We start from the raw sequence: 24,273 nt of genomic DNA on the forward strand, positions 1-24,273 counted from the left end.
TTGCCATTGCAAGCACCCGCTGGAACTGAAACTTCGTCAGTGGGGTGGCATCTGCATGCCTCAGCAAGGTCCCTCCCCATGATGCCGCCCTCTGCGCCAAATATTCCTCGACGCATGCAACCGGGCACATGGGAGATCCGGGGATCCGCTGGACTACTACACTATCCCCGATCGCGCCTTGATCGGTCTTGGACCTGACAAACGAGACAATCATCGTCTCCCCCTTTACTTGAATGTGCTCTCGGCACAGTCCACCCCCCGTATCCTGCTTATTCTTTGCCACCAGTTCGCTTACCCGCATAGCCCCATGAAATGCTAATGCAAAAGCGGCCCGGAATAACACTGTTTCCGCCTGGGATGAACAAGTAGCAGGGAGTACGGACAGTAATAGGGCCAACCTATCCAGACCTATCGGGTGCCTTTCATCTACTCTGCGACCCTCAAGGCGTTGCCACCCACGCAGCGCTTTCTGTACCACAAAAGACGCTGTAGGGTCCTGGATACCATGAGCCCGCGCCATGAAGGAAATGGCAGCCCGATGCCTCTGGGCCGTGGCCACCGATTTGCCTGCCCTGCGTAGAGACAGTAAAAACTTTATGACAAATTCTTCCTGACCCCAAAGCTCTCCCCTAGCTGAACCCAAAAAGGACCAATAGGAACGGAACGCCCCTTCATATGCCTTCCTTGTCCTGGGTGCAGAACTCTCTCCCACGAGGTTTTGTAGTTCGGGGCACCGAGAGACCAGAGAGCTTCGGGAAATGGTGCCGCCACCGGGTCCGCTGTGGGCAGAAAACCCCAGAAGGCCTGCATACGGAAACGAGAAAGCCATCAGCAGCCTGATTCAGTACCCCTGGCACATGCCTCGCTCTAAAGAGCACGTTCAATTGCATACATAGCAAAACAATTTCCTTGAGCAACCTCAGGATCCACTTGCATCGTGCTGCCTGACTATTGATACACTCAACCACGGTCATGTTATCAGACCAGAACACCACCGAGTGATCCCTAAACCCCTCAGGCCATGTCTTCAAAGCCACCAGAATAGGGAACAGTTCAAGAAAAGCAATGTTACTTGTAAGTCCACACTCGAGCCGACCAGTGATTGCCAAAGATGGCGCCAAAGCCTATACTCCCCGCCGAATCTGTCCACAGCCCCAACTCTTCGGAGGACACCGCCGGCTTCGTCCAGACAACCCGACCATTGAAGTCCGCCAGGAATGCCAACCAAATGCGCATGTCCTGGCGAATCTCGGCCGAGAGCCTCGTGCGGTGATGCCCCTCTTTAAGACCGACCATGGCTTGTGCAATCGAGCGGGAAAAGGGGCGGGCCATTGGCATCACTCTAAGGGCGAAATTCAACTGCCCCACAGTCTGCTGTAATTGATGCAAGTTCACCTTAGTTACTCTAATACATGCTTCAAGGGAAGCCCTGAATTTCCGCACTTTTTCTTCTGGCAAGCGGAAGCAACCTTCTTCGGAATCGAGCTCTATTCCAAGAAACTCGAGCGAAGTTGAGGGCCCCACAGTCTTACCTGGTGCCAATGGCACACCAAACTGTCTCATCAAATCACAAAATTCATCTAGAGCCTGTGCACATTCTGTGTCCCCGGCTGCCCCCAGAAACAGAAAATCGTCCAGATAATGCATGACATGCTGAAACCCCGTAATCCTTGTGAATGCCCATTGCAGAAAACAACTGAATTTTTCAAAATAAGCACACGATATGGAACAGCCCATTGGCATACATTTATCCATGTAATAGCGCCCATGAAACATAAAGCCCAGGAGACGCTGATCGTCCGGGTGTACCGGGAGCAACCGTAAAGCGGACTCGATGTCGGATTTGGCCATCAGCGCTCCGGGCCCCAGGCGATTCAACATGGCGACTGCATCATCGAAGGATGCGTACCTCACCGAACAAAGCCCTGGGTCTATTGCATCATTAACTGACAAATCCTTCGGTGCTGACAAATTATGTATCAGTCTAAACTCACCCCGGTCCTTCTTGGGGACCACTCCCAAAGGTGAACAAACGAAACTAGGAACTGGTGGCGTGTTGAATGGTCCTGCCACCCGACCCCGGGCTACTTCTTTCCCAATCTTTGCTTGCACCACTGCCGTATTATGCAGGACCGAGAGTTGGTTCCTACACTGTGCTTTCCCCTGAAAATTCCCCACCGGGATGCGGAAACCGTAAGAAAACCCATCTCGCAGCACCCCAGCGGAGACATGATCAGGGTATTCGCTGAGCCAAGGAATCATTGCCATGGTATCAACCGGTGTAGGTAAAGCCGCCCCTTGGACTATGTCAGACCTGTTTGGCGCTTCCCCTACTGCCGTTATCACCCGTTTTGGCTCTGCACATGGTCTCGGGATGCGAAGACTGTCCACACCCCCCACATTCATGTCTAAACTTGCATGACCCGTGGGGCCTCGTACACTTTCCCCTGTTAAAGTTCCAGCATACCCCTTTTTTACCTGTATTGCCGTTCGGCTTTGGGTGATGCTCGTTACTTGCTCCTGTCCGAAAGGGTGCCCCGGATGATTGGCGGGAAAGTTCACAGAAATGGAGTCATAACAATCCCACGTCAGAGACGCATCGAACTCTTTGGCCTTACGAAAAATATTATCAAAAACCACTCATTGCCACCATAGGTCTGCGAATATTCCATAATACGTGACTGGTACACAGGTAACTCGGTCAATAAATCGGGTCTCCGTTCCCCCTTAATTGAAGTGAATATGCTAAATGCTCTACCCCAGTTACCTATCGTCTCATCGACTCTAAAGGCGGCCATTTTTGCGCACCAAACACTCGGATGCATGAGTTCCTTCTGAACTTTCACATGCTCGATCTCATAGTGGTCGGTTAGTAAGGAAAACATGTTTACGTATTGCTCAGCCCATATCCGTTCTTTGACCTCCATCGGGATATGCTGAGCCAATCTCTCCCTTCTCGAGGGTACCGCCCCCTTCCCCGCAATCGGCATTAGCTGCTTACCTGAGCTAGAAGCTGTAACCGCCGTTGCTGCCGAACTCGTGCCCGCTGCGGGTTGCTCTACTGGAGCCTGCGGGGAAATAAACGGACAAGGAGGTTTCGCGGCCTCTCGAGACTGCCGCAACTGCCTCATTAATTGCTTGGCTTCCTCAGCCGTGTCCCCCGGAGCCACGGGACGCCCGCTGCTATTACCCAGCCATGCCGCCAACTGGGCGGCCAATTCCGGGGGCATGTCCCCTTCGTCCACTGGGGTAACCACAACGGGGATCTGCTGACCCTCGGCAGGAGCCGGCGCGGGAATCTCCGCTGGTCTAGGAGGGCTCATCGGGGGAGCCTCCGGAACTGGGACCTCGTCCTCGTTTGACCCATTCCTGGCCCTCTTCCTTCTGCCGGCCGGGGCCTCCGTCGGGTTGGGTCTTTTTGGCCTTCCCGCACCGTCCCTGGCCGCCATTTTCCTTTTCATCTCTGCCATGTCCTTCACCAACATCCGGAGCATCTGGTCGGTGCTGACCTTCTTTGCGACTCTCTTGCCCGGCATGATTTGCAGCGCTAGAAGAGAAAAGAGAGAAATTACAAATTTCAAAAATGGCTCTTCCGTCTCGAGCTCACGTGCAGCGAGGAGGTGCAGCTTCAGAGCACAGGAACAAGAGGATGCTTTCTTGGCTTGTGGCTCCTTTTATTCTTCTTGGGGCGGGCGTGAACCCGCCCCCTTCCGCCTCCCTGGGCGTGGCGGATGGCTTCGGTGTCTAGGACAACCCACTCTTGGGAGGGAAAAAGCGCGCCCCGGCTACGCCGCTTCGGGCATACCAGCCGAGACGCGCCTCCCGCCCAAAATGGCTTCCCGGGGGGATCGGGGTACTCCACCATACGTTCGGGGGGACCGATTGGTCGCCCCTTTCCATAACGATTGGAGCGTGATCTGATGTGATGCGTGGTTTAACATGCTAGATCCTTGTGCCATATGTCTGGGTATCAAAATATAGTCGATTCGCACAAATTTCTTTAGCGGCGAAGAAAAAAAAGTAAAGCCAGGATCCTTCAAATGAGCCACAGGCCACCCATCCATCAACCCATGTTGATATAAGAGTTGGCGTAATGCCTTAAATACCTTGGGCTTCCTGCCTTGATATCTAGTAAATTTTGGATTCCAAGTATTCAGTTCCCCATGAATATTGAAATCCCCCAATAAAAATAATGGCGTGCTCCAAAGGGCTAATTCTACATTTAGATATTCTATCACTGCGTTGTCATCCATATACTGTACAGATCGTAGTAACAACATTGCCGATAACACATTCCGCAATTGCCCAGCATCCTAAGCTGTCTACTTTAATTTTCCCCATTGTAATTACAGACCGTCGTCCCAAAATAGCCACACCTCGATTCATAGTAGATTGTTGTGAGGCAGTCAACACTAAAAACCCAAGATCTTTCAATACTTGTCTTTTCGCCCACGGTATGTGCGTCTCTTGAATACATATTATATCTGGTTGTATTAAGCGAATTTCATGCATCACACGCTTACGCTTTTGCACATTATTGAGACCACATACATTAAATGAGCACATTCGAAAATTACAGCCAGCCATAACAAGTACGTAGATTCATTGCAAAAATTGCATTATACCATTGTACCATTACATCAACAAAGAAAAGACTATTCATTTCAACATAATATTCTATGGCTTTGTCTGAATTTTTCCCCTTTTTCCCCCCAGCACACCCCCGTGTCCGTCCCACCCAAACCCCATCGCACCCCCCCCCCCCCAGTGACCCACCCCCAACATTAAGGCAAAGGGGCCTATTGCCCCGGTGATGTATGTGAGAGCGCCACAGATGTTTGGGCGTATCCATAACTCAAACATTAGAAAAGAATGAGTTATACCACACAAGACATCTAATATCTATCACTCAAATCTTGCTCCTCATTCTAATGTATTCAAATATGCTTTTGCTAGAGCTTCGGCGGTAAAGAATCTATTTTGTCCCTTATATACAATCTTTAGTGTGGATGGTTGAAGCAGAAAAGCTTGAGCGCCCTTTTCTTGAAATGGTTCGATCATTTGGCGCATTCTCCAGCGGTTTTCTACAGTAGAATGGCAATAGTCAGGGCGTACGAAAAACTCTATACCCTTCCCAGAGCGCTTCTTATCCGGCCTTGCAAGATCGTACAGTTTTTGTCTTGCCAAGAAGTTATTCAGGGATATCAAAATGGCTCGAGGGTATTGCCGTGTTTGGGTGTTCGGTGTCGTTTGCTTGCGAAAAGGAAAGCGATGTGCCCTCTGAATCTCCTGAGACCATTGCCAGTCTTTGACATCAGGAAAAGCTTCTTCAAAAAGTTCCACAACAAACTGTCGTACATCTTGTCCCTCGCTTCCTTCTGGAACACCCAAAATTCGCAGATTACGACGGAGTCTATTCTCCAAGTCAACCAGTTTAGAATTCACATCTTCTTTCTGCCCCTTGGAGTCATCAAGACTAGTTTTAATGTGTGTTACTTGGTCCTTTAGTGAGGATATACGACCTTCCGCTTCTGCCATTCTATCTGTAAAATCATTACCGTATTTTCTGGCGTATAAGACGACTCGGCGTATAAGACGACCCCCTACTTTTCCTTTTAAAATATAGGTTTTGGGCTATATTCGCTTGCATATTAAATGACACTGGCGTATAAGACGACCCCCAACTTTTGAAAAGATTTTCAAGGGTTAAAAAGTCGTCTTATACGCCAGAAAATACGGTACATGACTTGGCTAATCGTCGCACCGTGTACTGGAGTTTTTTTACAAGCATTGTGAGTTTTCAAGTGCTCGGCTTTTGCCTCTAGCCGTTGATCTGAAATGGCTTTCAGTATAATATCTATTGGTGTTTGATTAGGAAAGCCGGGACTAGAGCTGGTTTGTTGAGTAGAGTCTGCTAGATCCTGATCTAGATCTTGATCTATTATAGTTGGGTCTCCATCTGAAGTTTCCTCGCTCCAGGATCTAGTTACCCGCAGATAGACTGTAGCACTGACAGGTGTTTCCTTGCTTGTATTTTCCTTACTTGTATTTTCCAGCCCCTCCTCTAAATCCTCTTCCAAGTCAGACCCCTCGGAGTGTTCTGAGAGTGAATAAAATTCACTATCTTTGCTACCGATGGGGTCGCCATCACATTCTAACCCCTTCAGCTCGGGATGGGTCCAGTTCAGCATCACCTTCATCCTCCCTCTCATCGCTGACATTGAAAACAACAGTATTTTGTGTTCCAGGCAGTGCGAGGGGTTCAAATGGAGAGACAAGTGTGGATGGAGTAGTTGAAGAGGTTGCCGGAGAGGCTACCAACTGTTCGAGTGCCACTACCAGAGTCTCATCTTGATCGTTGTCCAGATGTTAACCGCCCAAGTCAATAATAGCCATATCCTTTTCAGTCCCACCTCCATCATTCTGAGACTTGGCGATTGTTATTGTTGTTGCTTTTACTTTGGAGTTAAACATTTGTGGGATTTTTGGAGTGCCCAATTGGCTATTATCAGGGTCGTTATTGCTAGTATCTTGCTTTGATTTTGCCGCAAGAGCAGCTCGAGTTCCAATCTGATTTTCACCGCTAGGTCTAGTTTTACCGCCACGCGCAGTTTTAGGGGCCATATTGCAAAATATTCCTTATACTATACAGTTTATATAAGTAATTGCCAAAAATCGCCTTTTAATTAGTAGGCTCTGCCGATTATGCTGATTATGGAGTCTCTTTAAGCTTAAAAGCCTCTTAAATCCTTTTAAACCCTTCAAAATCCGTTTTTTTTTAATAGAAGAGAAGAGAAGAGAAGAAAACTACCTTTTCTCTCCTAAATTTAGTTCTATTTCAAGATTGAAGAACAGTCTTACTTGACTTTTTTGCCCAGAGCAGTGTTTTCACCTCAGTTGTTCCTGCGCTGTTTCCTGGCTAGGACCGCACTCGAAAATAGCGGCAGCATTCAGCGTTTCTCTGTCATCTGCTCCGTGATTCCTATGACTCCGTTCGACTCTCAACTATCGGCTCTGGATGAGGCGTCCCTCTGTGCACCAGGGTCGGCGTTTGATTGTTCCGGGTGCCGCTGCAGCACTGCGCTGCATCCTCGTCCGTTCGACACAGCGGGCGCCTCCCACACAAGCACAGGATCGTAGCCCCTGGACCAGAGCACTCCGAAAAAGCTCCCCTACGCAGCTCCGAACACCGCCAATACACCAGCAGGGCACCAGCGGACTGGAAGCGCGGCCTGGTGATAGCAAGAATCACCGCCAAAGCTCAGGTACGGCTTCTAGTTGGGACGCCCAAACGGAGCTCTCACAAACACGCCTGACGTGCAGGCGCCATCTTGCCTTTAGGTGCATGGATGGTGGATAGTGATACAATAACAAGTCTTCCTCCTTAGACAGAGTAGCATGATGGGCTTATAACCGGATGGATTTGTTTTAGGAGTAAGCATGTTGATTCATGCACCAAAAGTGTTTGCCACGCCGCCGGTATCACAGTTAGCCCTCTTTCTAGATGGTAAAAAGCAATTTTGCTCTCAGCTGAATGAAAGAAAAGGAACCAGAAAAAATGAAGGGTGTTGAAATATGTTCCCAGAACAACCTTGAGCATCGAGGTGTTGTGTAAAGCCCAGGCACTGGATCATTTTGAGAGAGGTCTTCGATGCCATTTGTGTAACCTCCTCAGATGGTGCCTACCGCAGCCGTTCATCTAAGTATAGAAATATTCAGAGGCCTGAGTAATTGGGGTGGACCAACACACTAACACATAGCACATTCATCATCTTCAGATATTCAGATATTCAGCGCTGAATGGAAGTCAAAATATAATGACTAACATGGATATTGCAGTCTGTTGATTATGAACTATTAACATATTTTTTATACGGGTGAAAGTATGTGTACTTTGAAGACTATATCTTACATTTCAATAATTAGCCCTGAAGTACAGGCTATTGTCATCAAGCACAGAACCCGGCAGAACGGTTTCCTTTGATATTTAACAGACATCAAAGGTGGTTCTCAATCAGCTTACTTTTTTGACCAGGAAGTATTTGGAATACAAATTTTGCTTCAACTTCACTGAACCTATGCAAGTGCCACTTGCAGGAACATAAACAGAAGGCCTTCTCAAAAGCCTTCATACGTTGGCGAGCTTCCTTAGTTGGATGAAGTTTCTTGGAGATTAAACTTGCTTCTGAAATTCCCAAGGCCATCTCTGGCTGGAATCAATCATTGTTGGTAACCAAGTTAACTGTAGCCTGACTGATAGGACTGTTGTTGACAAAAGTGGTAGGAATAAAAATCCCTAAAATTCACCAGTACTGTCAACCCTCCCTCTGCAAAACAGATAACCTTAGCTTGCAGTGAGGTGAAGGGCATGTCCTTTTCTGTTCATGTTGGACACCAGCTTTCAAAAGAAATATTGAACATTTAAGACTGAACCTCTGGTTAAAATAGTAAACCTTCATTACGGTTGAAGCACAGCTCAGTTGGCTAACTATTTAAGCTCTGTACCGGCAAGAACCATGGTTGTGTCGATATTAAAGATATCCTTTCATCTTCACATATGATGGAGCTGGTCCTTCTATCCTACGCAATGAGGTCATGCAATAGAGAAATGTGGTTCCACGTTCATTTTTTCCTCATACCTCCTCAATACAGAAAGGAGATCTGATGGCTTCACGGTTGTCTGTAAAGTTACTTTATAATCAAGTGTCCAGTCGCCACTTTTCCATGAAGAATACTGTTCGCATGGCTCATTTCCATGCAGAGGCAGAGAGTAGAGTGTGTGGGTACTTTAAACATTTTTTTTTACTGGCTTGGAGTTCTGACAATGTTTACACAGTTGGATTTGATGGGACTTGAAAGGCAGAAAGGAACTATCTAATGTTTTTCCACTTTGTCAACGGCAAACACAGTAGAAGCAGGGGGTCTCGACTGCAATCTGACCTCCAAAATGTTTGTGACTGGTGTTGTCAACAACTGACATGGCTTCTGTTTAAAATCCCAGAAAAACGCTGTTCTTTACATATTGATCATCCTTTCCAATAGGATATTAAACTTCACAATAACATTTGGAGAAACATAAGCAGGAGGCATTTTGTCCAACACCAATTTAATCCTGCTAGTCATTATTATGGTTCCAATCATCTCCGTGACTGAGCTAGGTTAGTCATCTGCTTCTTCATGATGTATGCATGATGGATACTGGAACATGGACAGGGAATCTCTTATGGGTTCTAGAGTAGTGTGCTACTCTCCTAAAAAGCATATTAGGGGTAGTAAGCGCTATATAAATGCAAACATGTTTTCCCTCTTTTATCCCTCCACTATCCTTCTCAATCCAAATAACTGACTAACATATCCACCACTCCACTTACTTTCATATTTCACTATACTACTTCATCACTAATCCTTTATGGGTTCCAGAGTTGAGTGCTGTTCGCCAAAACAGTGTTTTGACTCTTCGTCAGGGGTAATAAGCGCTATATAAATGCAATTATAATACAATACAATGCAGAACAGCTTAAGGCATACAGGTCATGAAGCCTCTTATGGTACCTGCCAAATCCAAACACTCATTTGCTACAAGGCAGCATATAAGATATTTTATTGAAAGACTAAGCATTACAAATGTGTCCATAACATTGCCCACTTGGCTATTGTAAACGTATCATCATATGCAAATAGTACTGTGCATTCATGCCACAACAATGTTGTACATTTCCGAAAACACTCACGCCTGTTAGCCTACTATCAATCAAAACATCAATGGTTAGCCCACTTCTAATTTTACAAAGCCCCACCAACAAGCCTACACCATCAGGAATAGCACCAGACTAGCTAAGCGCTGCCATGAAGTGTTCATCTCCTAGTAAGCCCTACTATTTATATGACCAAGCAGAACTGTAGACCCTGGCTCAAAAAGGGCGAGTAGGTCATCATATACTCACCGATGAGATGTTAGTGTGGTTTGCCATCATTAGACCACTGACCCTGTGAGCAGATGGAAGATAGGGGGACTTGCGGGACAAGGCTACCTGGATGCTTGCAGGCCCCCATGGAATAAAGTTTGCCAGCTTTCTTTCACGAATCCTCTGAAGACTCTTGTGCACCTATAGAAAAAGATCAACTTCATCATGTTACAACATTTAGCATGGTGTGTCAACTCAGCAAGATGAAAACAGATTAACATGAAGCTAGCAGGATATGGGTATCACCACAACTACATATTGGTCTTACATTCACACATTCCACAGCTATACGTACCTGCGTGGGGTCTACCTCGCCTTGTATGATATTAAGAATGGCAATGTAACAGTGGTTTGTAGAGCGATCTCTCCCAGTGGACACCATTACATTTTTGGGCTGCAGCAAGCGACGCATCACATCTAGAACTGTTGTTTTGCGCACACTGGCTACCTAAAAGTAATTTTAGATCACAAAAAAAATTAACATAAGGCAAATGGCAATGAATAAAATGTACATCACACGGTTTTATGTTCTTCCAAAAGTTTTAGTGCTGGAAATGAGGATAGAAAGCAACAAGTGAAATGTATTTATATAGCTTTTGAACATAATCTTGGGGTGTGTCTCTGGAGAATATTCTCTTTAGTAAGACTAATTAATTTTGATGCACATGATTGTGAACTATGCTAAATTTCCAGGATAATTTCAAGAGACTGTCTGGTACCATTTAGATTCAGAGTTTGTAAACTTGCCTTATGGATACATCCTGAGAATCTATCATGGCCCTGATTTTCAAAGCCCGACATGGCAAACCCCCAACCTACAACACAAATTCATGACTAATAATTCATCATGAAAATACCATAATTTGAAATGCAGTTAGTAATGAAATTGGGATATTAGAAATTAAGGGAAAGAGAAGTGAATGGAAATGTGGAATAGGGAAAAGTAGCTAAAAGTAGTGCTATTAGTGGTCAGCGTTATCAGCCCTTAGTTTAACTACTTCTTAGGGGAGAGGGGGCTCTCCCCTTTCATCTATGGGGAAGTTTCAAGTTCTGCAAAAGACTAAGATTTATATATTCTTTTAAATCATAAACTAGCATAAGAGCTCACTTGTCTTCACAATGATTTCATCCCTTTATGTCACACAAGGAGGAATGGAGTCAAGCACGAGCAGTGTCCCCCATTTTAAAGAACAGTAAAAACCAAGAACTGATTTGCTACATTGCTTAATGTTATTATGACTCTGAGAAGTACACTATTGCTGATGTTCTCTCCTCCAGTCTTTGGGACAGATGGATTTTTAAAGCATACTCTGCTTTAGGGATCCATAGTGTGATTATGTACACTGCGCTTCAGTAAAGGAAATGAAACACAGAAGCAACTTTATACAGGTGGTACAGAATACTAATCAGTGTGATGGCGATAGCAGACAAAATTCTTATTTGGAGATGTGGTTATATTTCATACTTCAGATATTACAGCTCTTGTTAATTCTCTATTAACCATACCTTTCTATACGAAGGAGAGGGGAAGCTTAACTGTCTTTTTGAGGATGAGAAACTTGAATGGTTGAATCATCTGCTTGACTCTTTCAAGAAAAAGTCTCACCATAGCAAAATCCCCTGTTTGCTAAAACTCTTATTTTTTATTTCTGTAATTTTTTTTATTGAGTAAAAAAAAAATATATATATTTACATGGAGCATGGGATATACATGAGTGGAAAATCAGAGAACGAAGAAAGAAGAAAAGAGGGAAAGAAAAAAAAATGCCGGGGGGGGGGGGGGGGGGGGGGGGGGGTTTAATATTTCGATTGTCCATGTTCTGTTGGTCGTAGTTCTATGCCTCCTCCTTGCGACGCTTCGTTGTTCGTTGGTATTTCTTTCCCCAACCCCGGTCAATAGTGAGGATGAGGGGGGGGATAGAGGTCGAGGTCGATATAGAGAGTGCTTGGTACGCTCTGTTGTGTCTGGATTCTGCGCCTATGGGGGTTTATGTGATGTTAAGTATCGGTCTAGGGGTCCCCACATGTTCGCCTGCCTATGGGTTTTCGGTGAGTGTTTCGCTGTGATGTTATCTGCCCCCCTTAGGAACGTGACCCAATTGAGCCATGCTTGGGGTGCGGCTTTTGGAGGTGTCCTTCCAATTACTTAGGACCATTTTGACTGCTGCCGTAAGCAATAGGTCAATGAGGTCGCGAACTTCTGTTGTTGTGATTGACGGAGACGTAAAGCCTAGGACTAGGTTGGGAAAATCTATGTGTATGTCTAGTCCTGTTATCTCATTGATGAGTGTTCCAATTCTGTCCCAGAATCCCCTGACCTTAGGACAGCTGAGCAGAAGGTGTTCTAGGTCTCCCTTTGCTTTGTGGCAGTTCCAGCATGTATCGCTGTCTCGGATCCTCAAAGCGGCAAGGCGGGCCGGTGTCCAGTATGCCTTGTGTACTAGCCAATATTTGGTTTGGTTGAGCACTGCCGTTATTTTCTTCCTAGTGGAGGATCTCCACATCTCTGCCTCGCTTAGCTCCCTTCCTGCTACCTCCCCCCAGAAATTTGTGACCTTGTCGTTTAGTTTGGTTTCCTTGGGGCGGAGGACTTTGTATAGGTGTGCTACTTGGTGTCCTAGTGTGTTAAGACTGGCTGCGAGTTGTATGAGTGGAGGTGTGCGGTTATTGAGGTTTGCCTTCCTGATGGCTACTTTGATTTTCAGGAAGTTGTAGAGCTCTATGCTCTGTAGGTTGTGTGTTGCTTTGATGGTGTCGAAGGTTGTGTAGGCGCTCTGTTCCTGAAGGTCTTGGGCCGTGGAGATGCCATGTTTATACCATTCGTGCATGTCTAGGACCTTATCTCTGTATTTCAATGTTGGGTTGTGCCATATAGACTCAAGTTGGCTGCCTCTTATGCTTGATGTCAATAGTTTGTCGACGCTCAGGAGAGCTGTTTTCGTATTTTTCAGGACGGGGTTCTCCTTGACTGCTGGGTGTCGGGTGGCTGTGAGGAGGGTGATGGGGTTCATGCCTTTTAATAGTCCACGCTCTAGTGTTAGCCATGCTGGGGTATATTCCTTCCTTGGGTCCAACCAGTGTAGTCCCTGTCTGGCTATGCATGCTACCTGGAATCTTTTGAAGTTTGTTATGTTCAGCCCGCCCTGATCTTTTGTGAGCCTAAGCTTGTGTAGGCTTATTCTGGGTTTTTTATCTTTCCACAGGAAGTAGTTAAGTATCTTGTCTAGTTTCTTGTGGAAATCTTCTGTGTTCGTCAAAGGGAGCATGGTTAGCATGTAGTTCACCACCGGTGTTAACATCATTTTTATCGCTTCAATCCTTCCCCACCATGTGGTGAATTTGGGCGACCACCCCTCCACTTTCTCTTTAACTTTCTTGATTGTTGCCTGTTCATTGTGCTCCAGCGTCGTTCTTAGGTCTCTCTCAAAGAGGATGCCTATGTATTTTATGGGCTTCTGTTGCCATGTTAATCCGGAGTTCCTAGTACCTCTCTTGTCGTGTGTATATTTAGGGGTTTGCATTCTGATTTATCTTTGTTGAGCCTATACCCCGAGACTTGAGCATATTTGTCAATAGTGTCAGTCAGAGCTCTAATGGATCTTTCGGGGTCTTCTGTGACTATTAGGACATCGTCCGCATATGCCGCCAGCTTAAAAGTTTCTCCCCCTATTGGTATCCCTACTATATCTTCATTTGTTCTAATCATCGTGAGGAGTGGTTCAATGGCTAACAGGAATAGGGCTGGTGAGAGTGGACATCCTTGTCTCGTTCCCCTGCCTAGGTTGAGTATGTTTGATGTGCCTCCATTGACTACCACCCTGGCTTTGGGGTTGCTGTATAGGGCCATCACCATATTCCTGTAGTTCGGTCCTAAACCGAATTTCTCCATACAGTGCTCTAGGAAGGGCCATGAGACCCTGTCAAAAGCTTTCTCCGCGTCTAGGGCTATCATAACTGCGGCCTTGTTGCTTCTGGAGGAGTGATTGATTATGTGGCATAGTAGTCTCGTGTTATCGTGGGACATGCGGTTTTTGAGGTAGCCCACTTGAGAGTTGTGTATGAGTTTGGGTAGGTAAGCATTGAGTCTGTTGGCAAGTACTTTAGCATATATCTTGCAGTCTACATTGATGAGGGAGATTGGTCTGAAGTTCTTTGCCTCGGTTGAATCCTTCCCCTCCTTTGGTATGACAATTATGTTTGCCTAGGCCATCGAGGGTGTCATGTGACCTGTCTGGACGCATTCTGTGAATACCTGTTTCATTGTGTGTTTGAGGATGTGCATGTAGTTTTTGTAGAAGCTCGCTGTGAAACCATCTGGCCCTGAAGCTTTATTATCCTTGAGGCTTGCCGTGGCTTTGGCTACTTCATCTTCCGTTATGTCTAGCTCTAGGATGTCTCGTTCACAGGCTGATAGTGTAGGGGTGGATACACTTCCCAGCAGCTCTTTGCCCCCACCCTCCTTTAGTGTTTCATCCCTAGTGTACAGTCCCTCATAGAAATCTCTAAAGACCTCTAGTATTTCGTTGTTAGCAGTCATGGACTTGCCCTGTCTGTCTTTGATGGCTCCTATCGTGTGTTGTCGCTGTTTCCCTCTTAGGTAGGATGCTAAGTTCTTGCCGGCCTTGTTTGCATTGCAAAGGTTAATGGATTTATATTTGTTAATCCAGGTCCCTGCTTGCTCACTCAATATTCTATTGAGTTCGTACTTATGTTTGGTCAGATTAGTGAGTGTGTTCTTGTCTTCCATTCTGGCTATATGGCTGTTCTCCAACTTTTTGATTTCATTTTCTAGGTCTTCAATTTTTTTGTTCCTTCCTTTGTTTAATCTGCCTTTGACTGTCATCACTACTCCCCGTACGGTGGCTTTTAGTGCGTCCCAAAGTACCTCCCTGTTTGTCTCTGGTGCGTCATTTATTAGCAGGTATTCTTTTATCGCCTCCTCTATCTCGGCTTTCGTTGAGCTGTTATGGAGTATGCTATCATCGAATCGCCATCTGCGGGTTGGCTTTTCGTTATGTCTGCCCGCCAATGTTAGACTCACGTGCGAGTGGTCTGATACTGATCTGGGTCCTATCTCCGTGTGGTCTATGAGGTGGGTGTGTGTTTCTGACATGAGGATATAATCTATTCGGCTGTATGAGTTGTGTGGGTTGGAGTAGAATGTGTATTCTCTGGCATCTGGGTTGCTTAGGCGCCATGGGTCTCTCAGTCTGAGTTTGGCGCATAGATTCTTCAGGATGTTGGGGTTATTTGCTGTTTGGCTTGGCCTGTTTGGGTGTTTGTCGATCGCTGAGTCTAGAACCTGGTTCATGTCCCCGGCGACTATCAGCAGATCTTCTAGTGGTAGTGTGTGCAGTTGTGATCCCACGCCCTCCCAGAAAGGCTCGTCTTCGGTGTTGGGACCGTATATGTTTGCTACATGTAGTGTTTCTCCTGCCCTTCTAAGAGTGGTCACCAGTGTCCTTCCTTGGGTGTCTACTTGTGAGCCCACCACTGCTAGCTGGGATTTTTTGGTGATGATTGTTATTACCCCATTCTTCTTGTTCTGTGCCGGAGATCCCACAACCTCGCTTATCCAGTTTGCACCTATGCGCCCGATGTCAGCTGCTTCTAATCTGGTTTCTTGGAGCACATAGATGTCGCCTTTGAGTTTCTTAAGGTGCTCGAGCACCTTCCTCCTCTTGACCGGGCTGTTGAGGCCCTTGACATTTAGGGACACTATCTTGATGTCTGTTGCGATGCTGCTCTGGTTGGTGTTAGTCATTTTATGTTGCTTGTGTTTCGCGGTCTATTTGGCCCTTCCTTGCGTGCTTGCGGTGTCTGTGTTGTGTGCATACCTCGGTACCTATGCCTACGCTTGCTGGACCTCGACCTGAAGATATAGAGGGACGATAGTAGAAGAAGAAGAAAAGATGATAGAAAGTAAGCCCATGTATACACTCCCCCCCGCCCTCCTTGGCCCCCCAGCCCTTCCCTCCCCTCCCACCCCCCACCCTCCCTTACTTGCTGAGTGGGTGTGCGACGACAAAGTTCCTCTGCCCGCATCATCCCTGAGGTAGATTTTGTGTTCTTCCCTTATTTGTAGGTAGGCTGGAAGTAAGAACATGGTCTTGCTCAGTCCCTGTTGAATAGCAGGTCTCTGTGATTGCCATCGTCCGGCGTTTGGATTCTTTGTATCTGCTTGGGGGGTACCCCCCGGCCTTTATGTCTGTTTACAGCTTCTGTTTGACTGTTCATGGTGGCTTGGATGCTAAGTTCTTGCCGGCCTTGTTTGCATTGCAAAGGTTAATGGATTTATATTTGTTAATCCAGGTCCCTGCTTGCTCACTCAATATTCTATTGAGTTCGTACTTATGTTTGGTCAGATTAGTGAGTGTGTTCTTGTCTTCCATTCTGGCTATATGGCTGTTCTCCAACTTTTTGATTTCATTTTCTAGGTCTTCAATTTTTTTGTTCCTTCCTTTGTTTAATCTGCCTTTGACTGTCATCACTACTCCCCGTACGGTGGCTTTTAGTGCGTCCCAAAGTACCTCCCTGTTTGTCTCTGGTGCGTCATTTATTAGCAGGTATTCTTTTATCGCCTCCTCTATCTCGGCTTTCGCTGAGCTGTTATGGAGTATGCTATCATCGAATCGCCATCTGCGGGTTGGCTTTTCGTTATGTCTGCCCGCCAATGTTAGACTCACGTGCGAGTGGTCTGATACTGATCTGGGTCCTATCTCCGTGTGGTCTATGAGGTGGGTGTGTGTTTCTGACATGAGGATATAATCTATTCGGCTGTATGAGTTGTGTGGGTTGGAGTAGAATGTGTATTCTCTGGCATCTGGGTTGCTTAGGCGCCATGGGTCTCTCAGTCTGAGTTTGGCGCATAGATTCTTCAGGATGTTGGGGTTATTTGCTGTTTGGCTTGGCCTGTTTGAGTGTTTGTCGATCGCTGAGTCTAGAACCTGGTTCATGTCCCCGGCGACTATCAGCAGATCTTCTAGTGGTAGTGTGTGCAGTTGTGATCCCACGCCCTCCCAGAAAGGCTTGTCTTCGGTGTTGGGACCGTATATGTTTGCTACATGTAGTGTTTCTCCTGCCCTTCTAAGAGTGGTCACCAGTGTCCTTCCTTGGGTGTCTACTTGTGAGCCCACCACTGCTAGCTGGGATTTTTTGGTGATGATTGTTATTACCCCATTCTTCTTGTTCTGTGCCGGAGATCCCACAACCTCGCTTATCCAGTTTGCACCTATGCGCCCGATGTCAGCTGCTTCTAATCTGGTTTCTTGGAGCACATAGATGTCGCCTTTGAGTTTCTTAAGGTGCTCGAGCACCTTCCTCCTCTTGACCGGGCTGTTGAGGCCCTTGACATTTAGGGACACTATCTTGATGTCTGTTGCGATGCTGCTCTGGTTGGTGTTCGTCATTTTATGTTGCTTGTGTTTCGCGGTCTATTTGGCCCTTCCTTGCGTGCTTGCGGTGTCTGTGTTGTGTGCATACCTCGGTACCTATGCCTACGCTTGCTGGACCTCGACCTGAAGATATAGAGGGACGATAGTAGAAGAAGAAGAAAAGATGATAGAAAGTAAGCCCATGTATACGCTCCCCCCGCCCTCCTTGGCCCCCCAGCCCTTCCCTCCCCTCCCACCACCCACCCTCCCTTACTTGCTGAGTGGGTGTGCGACGACAAAGTTCCTCTGCCCGCATCATCCCTGAGGTAGATTTTGTGTTCTTCCCTTATTTGTAGGTAGGCTGGAAGTAAGAACATGGTCTTGCTCAGTCCCTGTTGAATAGCAGGTCTCTGTGATTGCCATCGTCCGGCGTTTGGATTCTTTGTATCTGCTTGGGGGGTACCCCCCGGCCTTTATGTCTGTTTACAGCTTCTGTTTGACTGTTCATGGTGGCTTGAGGTAGATTTGTTGTTTTGTGTCCTGAGTATTCCTTGGTTATGGTGTATCTTACTCAGATTGCCCGCTCACGTCTGGTGAGGCACTTCTTTTTGCTGCCCCGGGGCTTTTTATCGCCTCCATCTCTTCCACCGGTGGCCCTCGTAGGTAGTTCTTTAGATCATCTGGGCATTCAAAGATCATTGTTTTCCACTTGTCAGTTACTTTGAACCTGGCTGGGCTCACGAAGCTGAAAGTGGCGCCTCTCTTGCATAGGGTTTCGCTAAGGGCCAAGAACCCTTTTCTTGACTCTACCGTTTGCTTCGAGTAGTCTTGGGTTAGCACGATCTTGCTTCCCGCCCATGACAAATTCTGGTTCTTCCTGGCGAAAGCAAAGATGGCTTCTGTTTGGCTCATTCTGAGCAGGTTGCATATTATTGCCCTTGGCCCCTTGCCTGTTGTTGGTTTTCCTGCTCGTACTCTGTAGGCTTTTTGCACCTCGAACCTTCTATCAAAGGTGATGCCTGTGAGTTTGGGGATCATCTCCTCTAGCATGCCTGCGCATGAGCCCGCCCCATCCTCTGCCCCTTCCGGCACTCCCAGGATCTTTACGTTGCCTCTTCTTGCCCTATCGTCCTTCTCCGCTAGTTGTTTTTGTATGGCTTTCTGCAGTTCCGCTATGGCCTTGGTGTTGTCACTTGTTTCGTCCTCCACTGCGCTTATCCGGCTTTCTGTAGCTTCTATTCTTGTGTTCGTTTTGTGGAGGTCCGCTCTTATAGCCGCCATCTCGAGTTGCATGTTCTCCACTTTGAGCCTCGTCTCTTTCCCCACTTCGTTGCCTTCGTTTACTCTCCGTAGGATTGTTTCTAGGGTGGCTGTTTCGCCCTTGGTTTTCAAAGGGGATCCTTGATTGTCTATTTTGGGCTTTTTTTCCAATCATCTTCCCCTCGTTGCCTGCCATTGCTCCGACGCTCCGTCTGGATGGGATGCCGCCTAGCCGCCCCACTGCTTGGACCTCCTTTGGTAAGTTTGCTGCTTTTAGCGTCGGTGCGTAAATACCTTGAGACCTATATCTACTGGGCTCTCTGATGTGCCTTGTTCGTGTCTTTGCTTTGGGTCCTGCCAGCGTGTGCTTTGTCTCGTTCGCGGCTTTTTGGGCCGCTTGCTCCTAGCGTAACGGTGGCGCTATCTGAGGTGGGTATGGTTGTGGCCTTGTCGAGCACTGCTTGATCCCTTTTTTTTTTTTTAATGACTTGGAGCGGCTACTGCTCTGCTCTCATGACCCAGTATTCCCTCCACGTTCTGTTTCCTGCGGTCTTCGCACTTACGTTTTGTTTTGCTCTGGTGCAGTCTTAACCTCCCCCTGTGTGCCCTGCCAGTCCTTAGATCGCTGTCTTCCTGGAGTCTGCAACCATCTTTGCACCTCCTTGCACACCTCTTGGGCAGCTAGTGGCGCTTGGCCGTTGTCTCAGTGCCTTTTGGTGGGCCGGCAGGCCGTTTCTCGTGGCTGCTCGTGGTTGTGTGTGAGGCCCCCTTGGGCCGCTAGAGGCCCTTGGCCCCGCCTTTTCTCTGTGTTGGCTACTGTTGCCTGCGCCTGCCCAATTGTTCTTTGCACTCGGTTGCAGTCTCCGGTGCTTCCTTCCTCGTCCTGACCCCTCTCGTCTCCCTGGCTGTCTTCGCTGGCTTGGGAGCTTCCCACTGCTCCTCTGCTGTGCCCTGCTGTCCCCTGCTTGAGAGAGGGTTGCTGCGCAGCCTCCGGTGCCGATTCCTGCAGCTTCCTCGCTCGCGTCGGAGCTTCCTGTGGTGGCCGCCCGTGGTCTTGGGCGCGCTCCGACCCGTTCTTCCCTGGTTGGTCGCTGCCTCCAATTGCGATTCTACTCCCTTCTCCGTTGTTCCTCCTCTGTTTCTCGCTGTCACCTGCTTGAGAGGGGAGTACTGCGTGGCCTTCGGTGCCAGTCTCTGCAACTTTCTCGTTTGTGTGGGAGCTTCCTGTGATGGCCGCCCTTCCGCTACGCTGTTCCGGGTCCACCTCTTCCGCTTGAGTCGGTAAAGACTTCCGGCAATGGCGCCCTCTCCACAGCTCCTTCCGGTTTCGAAAACTTGCCTCGATCGGTAGGTTTGTCCATGCGTTGTCTGGTGGGACGCTGGGTCGATGAGCAGGCTTATTTTCTGTTCTTGTGCCGATCACTGGGGTATTCCGTTGTGCAGCTTCTTTGTTTCAACGGGCGCTGTCTTTGCATGGCCTTGGCATGTTGCTGCGAATCGTTGTGAGTCTCCGCTTGCGTTTGCGATTGTTTGGCGACGATGGGCTTGTGGCGTTGTGCCTTCTTCTCCTTCACCGATTCCTCTCCCTCTTCGATGGCTATCAGTAGCCTCAGGGCGCCATTTTGTGCTCCGTGTTGTTGCCTCCCGTCATGAGCACCTGTGCTGGTTTCTTGGTTTTTTAGCCGCTTCCTTCTCTTTTCTTGTTTGTTGTCCTGTTGTCTAGATCTTCCCCTGCCTTATTCTTCGCTTAGGTTTCGGATCTGCACGTTTGGCGGGTTGGTTTTCCTCAGGGATACGGAGCCGCTGGACTTAGACGACCGTCCGCATTGTCGTCCAAGCCACGCCCCCTAAAACTCTTATTTTATTCTAACCATGAGAGATAGTGGTCTCTCTCCAATTCTCTTCCCTCGTCCTTAGTTTCTGTTCATCAAACTAAGCAATCCTCGAAAAGGAAAACTGTTTAGCTTTCTTAAAAATGTGTTCCTTACCTGTAACCAGTGTCCAGGTGCCAAAGTACAAAGAGCACCAAGAACCAGGTTAATTCAATGTAGCTCAACATAGACAATATATTGCTTTGAAATAAACTTGCCTGGTAACTAATGCCCACTTTATGTTTGAGACAGAGGCCCTTGAGCTAAATTCACTCCCAAAAGAACATGCAAGACACATGCGAATCAGAACAAATGCACACAATAGGTTTTAAAGGGGCCATCCAGTGTAGATGGATCTGGATAAATCCAGTTCCCTTTGCCCAGTCCTGCATCTCCAAACAATGACAACAATAGGCTTTGCAGAATGCTTCTTTGTTTCATGTCAGCTGGGGTGAGAGATCTACTGGGTCACCGGATGGCTCCTTTAAATAGGTTTGAAACACTTGGTTTAAGAAAGAATATTGCTAAAGAACCTGAACGTGTTCAGGCTACTAGAGCAGTAAAGGCAGAAGGAAGAAAGAATTGCACACTTCTTGTACCCGCTTATATGCTAAGAGCCTGTCAGATCTGGTTCTCGGAGGGACATCCTTTGCAAATGGAAACAAGGGGAAAACAAGATATCAGTACATTTGCCTGAGGTCAGGCACCATGTAATTTTACCGTCAAAGAACCCACTGTTGCTGCATGGGATTGCACAACATACAGAATCTAAAAAAGGATGGAACATTAATGTATTTGCACATAAAAATTTTTATGAAACTGTTCTGTATTAGCATTTTTATGTCATTAAGAATCCCCAAAATCCCCTACAAAAAGGAAACAATCAGTGCTACAACCTTATAGAACAATAATGAAGTATCTACTTTGTAACATGTGTAACACACGTTGAAGAAATAAAGGTTATATTATTTTCTATTTGGTCAACAAGGATCCTATTCATATTGTACTGCAATGTACAAACAGGATGCACTGTTTGAATGTAGAATTGTGATCTTTAGATTTGTATTTTACTTATTGTAACGCAGCAGCTAAAAAGCGTGAGCCAGCGAATGTCAACTAATTATACCAAGATTTGTAAACTCTAGCTGCTCTCTGCACATCAAATGTATACTTCTTTTCTCCCGATTCTCACAAGTTACAGGACTACAATTAGTATTCCTTTTCTACTGCTCATCGGCACGTTTCAATGTCAGTTTCACCATAAACAAGGCTAATATTTTTATAACAGTAACCTTTTTGTTCATCTATAAATGTTGCCATTTGTAATCCAGACGCAAGCACAAGGAATGGGCAAAAGTTGAGAGGAAAAAAAACTGTTCAACAAAATAGTGTGAGAATCAGACTTTCATTAGAATTGGGTGAACATAGGTGTTAGACCTGTCAGCCTTAGGGTGGTCTTCCCTATTTTTTTCCGCTTTTGCCTCATTTTGCTCACCTACTTTTCGTTGGCCTTCGGTCTCTGGGCACCTTCCCATTGCTTACCAATGCTAAGGTGCAGGTGCTCTCTTTCCTGAAGATGGCTGCCACTGACCCCTGCTACTGCAGCGTGGTCTTCTTAGGCGCACTCTAGTAGCCAGGAGCTGGCTGGAACCCTTAAACAATGTTGCAATGCCAGCCTGCCAGCCTGCCCATAGAGAGAATGAGGGAATCTCCTGGAACCTTCCAGAACAGGGGAGGTGACACCAACTGCCACTGCCCACTGTCGCTATATAAGGAAAGGGAGGGAAACTTTCCAGAGAGAGTAGTTGGGGCATCACTGACCTGGGGGAACCTACGCAGGAGACTTAGGCGGTAGGGCCTAGTCAGGAACCTATGCCACTGGGGGTGACAGGGTTTAGGCGCTGCCTACCAAGCTGTGCGAGGAGCACTGAACTAGCCCACTGATCTGGCACAGTGTGAGGGGAACCCAGGGACCACCTGAAGTGATTTTCCGAGGAAACTGGACAAGCCTTCAACTCACCCCCCCCCCCCCCCCCCCGTTCTTCAAGTAACTTCAACCAAGGGCGCAGGATCCAGCTAGCGCCAAGAAGACCTTCTTACTGCCCACAGGACTGGTGGGGAATCAACCAGGTATTAGCGCTGCATTCCCCTTGAGAAGCGCTGGGAACTGCTAACTGCCAAGCGCTGTATTCCCCTTGAGAAGCGCTGTGAACTGCTGACTGGCAAACTCTGCATTCCCCTTGAGAGGCGCTGTGAACTGCTGACTGCCAAGCGCTGTATTCCCCTTGAGAAGCGCTGTGAACTGCTAACTGCTGACTGGCAAGCGCTGCATTCCCCTTGAGAGGCGCTGTGAACTGCTGACTGGCAAGCGCTGTGCCCCTTTTGAGAAGCGCTACTGCGTGGAGACCCTGTGTGGGCGCTTTGACCACGTGATGGTTCGCAGCTGGGTCCTCCCCCCCCCCCCCCGGTCGCACTTCTGTCGACCACTCTTGCACTTCTGCTTTAGCCTTTGAGTCTTACTGTCATCGTTGCAGCCTGGCGCCTTCTCCGCGATGCCGGTGCTGCCTTCTGCACCCCCTCGGCGGCCCCCAGAGCCAAGAGAAGGCCGCCGTAAAATCTGGTCAGGCCGCAGTAGGCCTCGTTAGGCCTGAAGCCGGGATCTAGAGTCACGTGACAGGGGCGCCGGTGTAATTCCGCCCCCGCCGTTGGGTCCCTGAAATTGTCCTCCGCGAGCCGCTCTGCAATTGGCGGTCGCTGCGCGCCCTGGCCTCCTGTTGGTCCCCGGTCCCTGCAGGCTCTGAGGGAGGACCGGGACCGGAGCTGACACCTGCGCGGGGGGCTCGCAGAGACTACCAGAACCCCTGCGCACCCCCGACTTCACCGGAGGGCTTAAAAGGAGCCTGGGAGCCTACAACACCACCGTAGGGCGCGGTAGAAGAGCGCGCCTCCGGGAGTCATCTTACCTTGTGCTGACCCTTCGCAAGGGCCCGAACAGAGGCCGAAGAAGTGAGGTAAACCCCCGGGGAGGCTCCAAGTCCGCCCTCCCTACGGGAGACTATAGTTGGGCCCCGTTGGCCCCAAGAGTAACTGAGGACTGGGCAGGAGCCCTAAGAAACGTTAACCCCTTAGAAGAGGAAAGGTTGTTCTACTGTGGTGGCCTGATCGTTAAGGGAATTGTCATACTTAGCTCCTGAGAATCATGCCCTGCCTATTATACCCAAAAGAAATTCTCAGGCTGATGAAATGCACTGTATTTGCTGATAAATGGCTTATTTTTGCAGCTAGGAAATGTTTACCCTCCATTTGTGACTGCTGCTGAGCAATGAGATGTTATTTAAAAGTCTGAGAAGGAAATTATTTGCAGGTGCTGACTAGGAGTAAGGCTGTTACCAGGCCTACCGTTATTTAAAATGTAATATATATTTATTTACATATTTATTGCTGAGAAATGCAAAACCTGTGTTTTAAAAGAACGGCAATGAGTAAATACCGCTGTGATTTTTGACTGCTCTGATTCTAATTCAAGATAAAACTTATTTATTTGAATCAAGCATTCTGGTGTGGACTCAGTCCTTGTGTGCACTTATTGTCTCAGTGGATGAGTGTGTTGTGTAGTCACTCTACACCTAAGCTTCGGGTGCCTGCCGGCTCGGTCCAAGCTACCCCCCGGGGACCTGGCGAACCCAGTTCCTACAATAGGTTTGTGTTATGAATCCTTAGCAGCTTTAAGAACATTAACCACTTTCCAGAAAATAATCTGTAGAATACAGTGTCAGATATTTTCCTCATACGATGTCCTTAATT

The 24,273-nt window shown here is 47.5% G+C and overlaps 1 protein-coding gene across 1 annotated transcript in view; it reads right to left on the bottom strand.

The window, feature by feature from the left end:
* The window catches only part of TUBG1 (tubulin gamma 1), a 197,387-nt gene that overhangs the window by 20,644 nt on the left and 152,470 nt on the right, over positions 1–24,273 (bottom strand). The window contains exons 9-10 of the mRNA XM_086924100.1: positions 10,261–10,413; positions 9,945–10,106 (exon numbers count right to left, since the gene is read on the bottom strand). Of these exons, the coding sequence (XP_086780226.1) occupies positions 9,945–10,106; positions 10,261–10,413 (315 nt within the window). The remainder of the gene's footprint in view (positions 1–9,944; positions 10,107–10,260; positions 10,414–24,273) is intronic.

The sequence above is a fragment of the Lissotriton vulgaris genome, chromosome 5 (assembly GCF_964263255.1).
Source record: "Lissotriton vulgaris chromosome 5, aLisVul1.2, whole genome shotgun sequence".
NCBI classification, from domain to species: Eukaryota; Metazoa; Chordata; class Amphibia; order Caudata; family Salamandridae; genus Lissotriton; species Lissotriton vulgaris.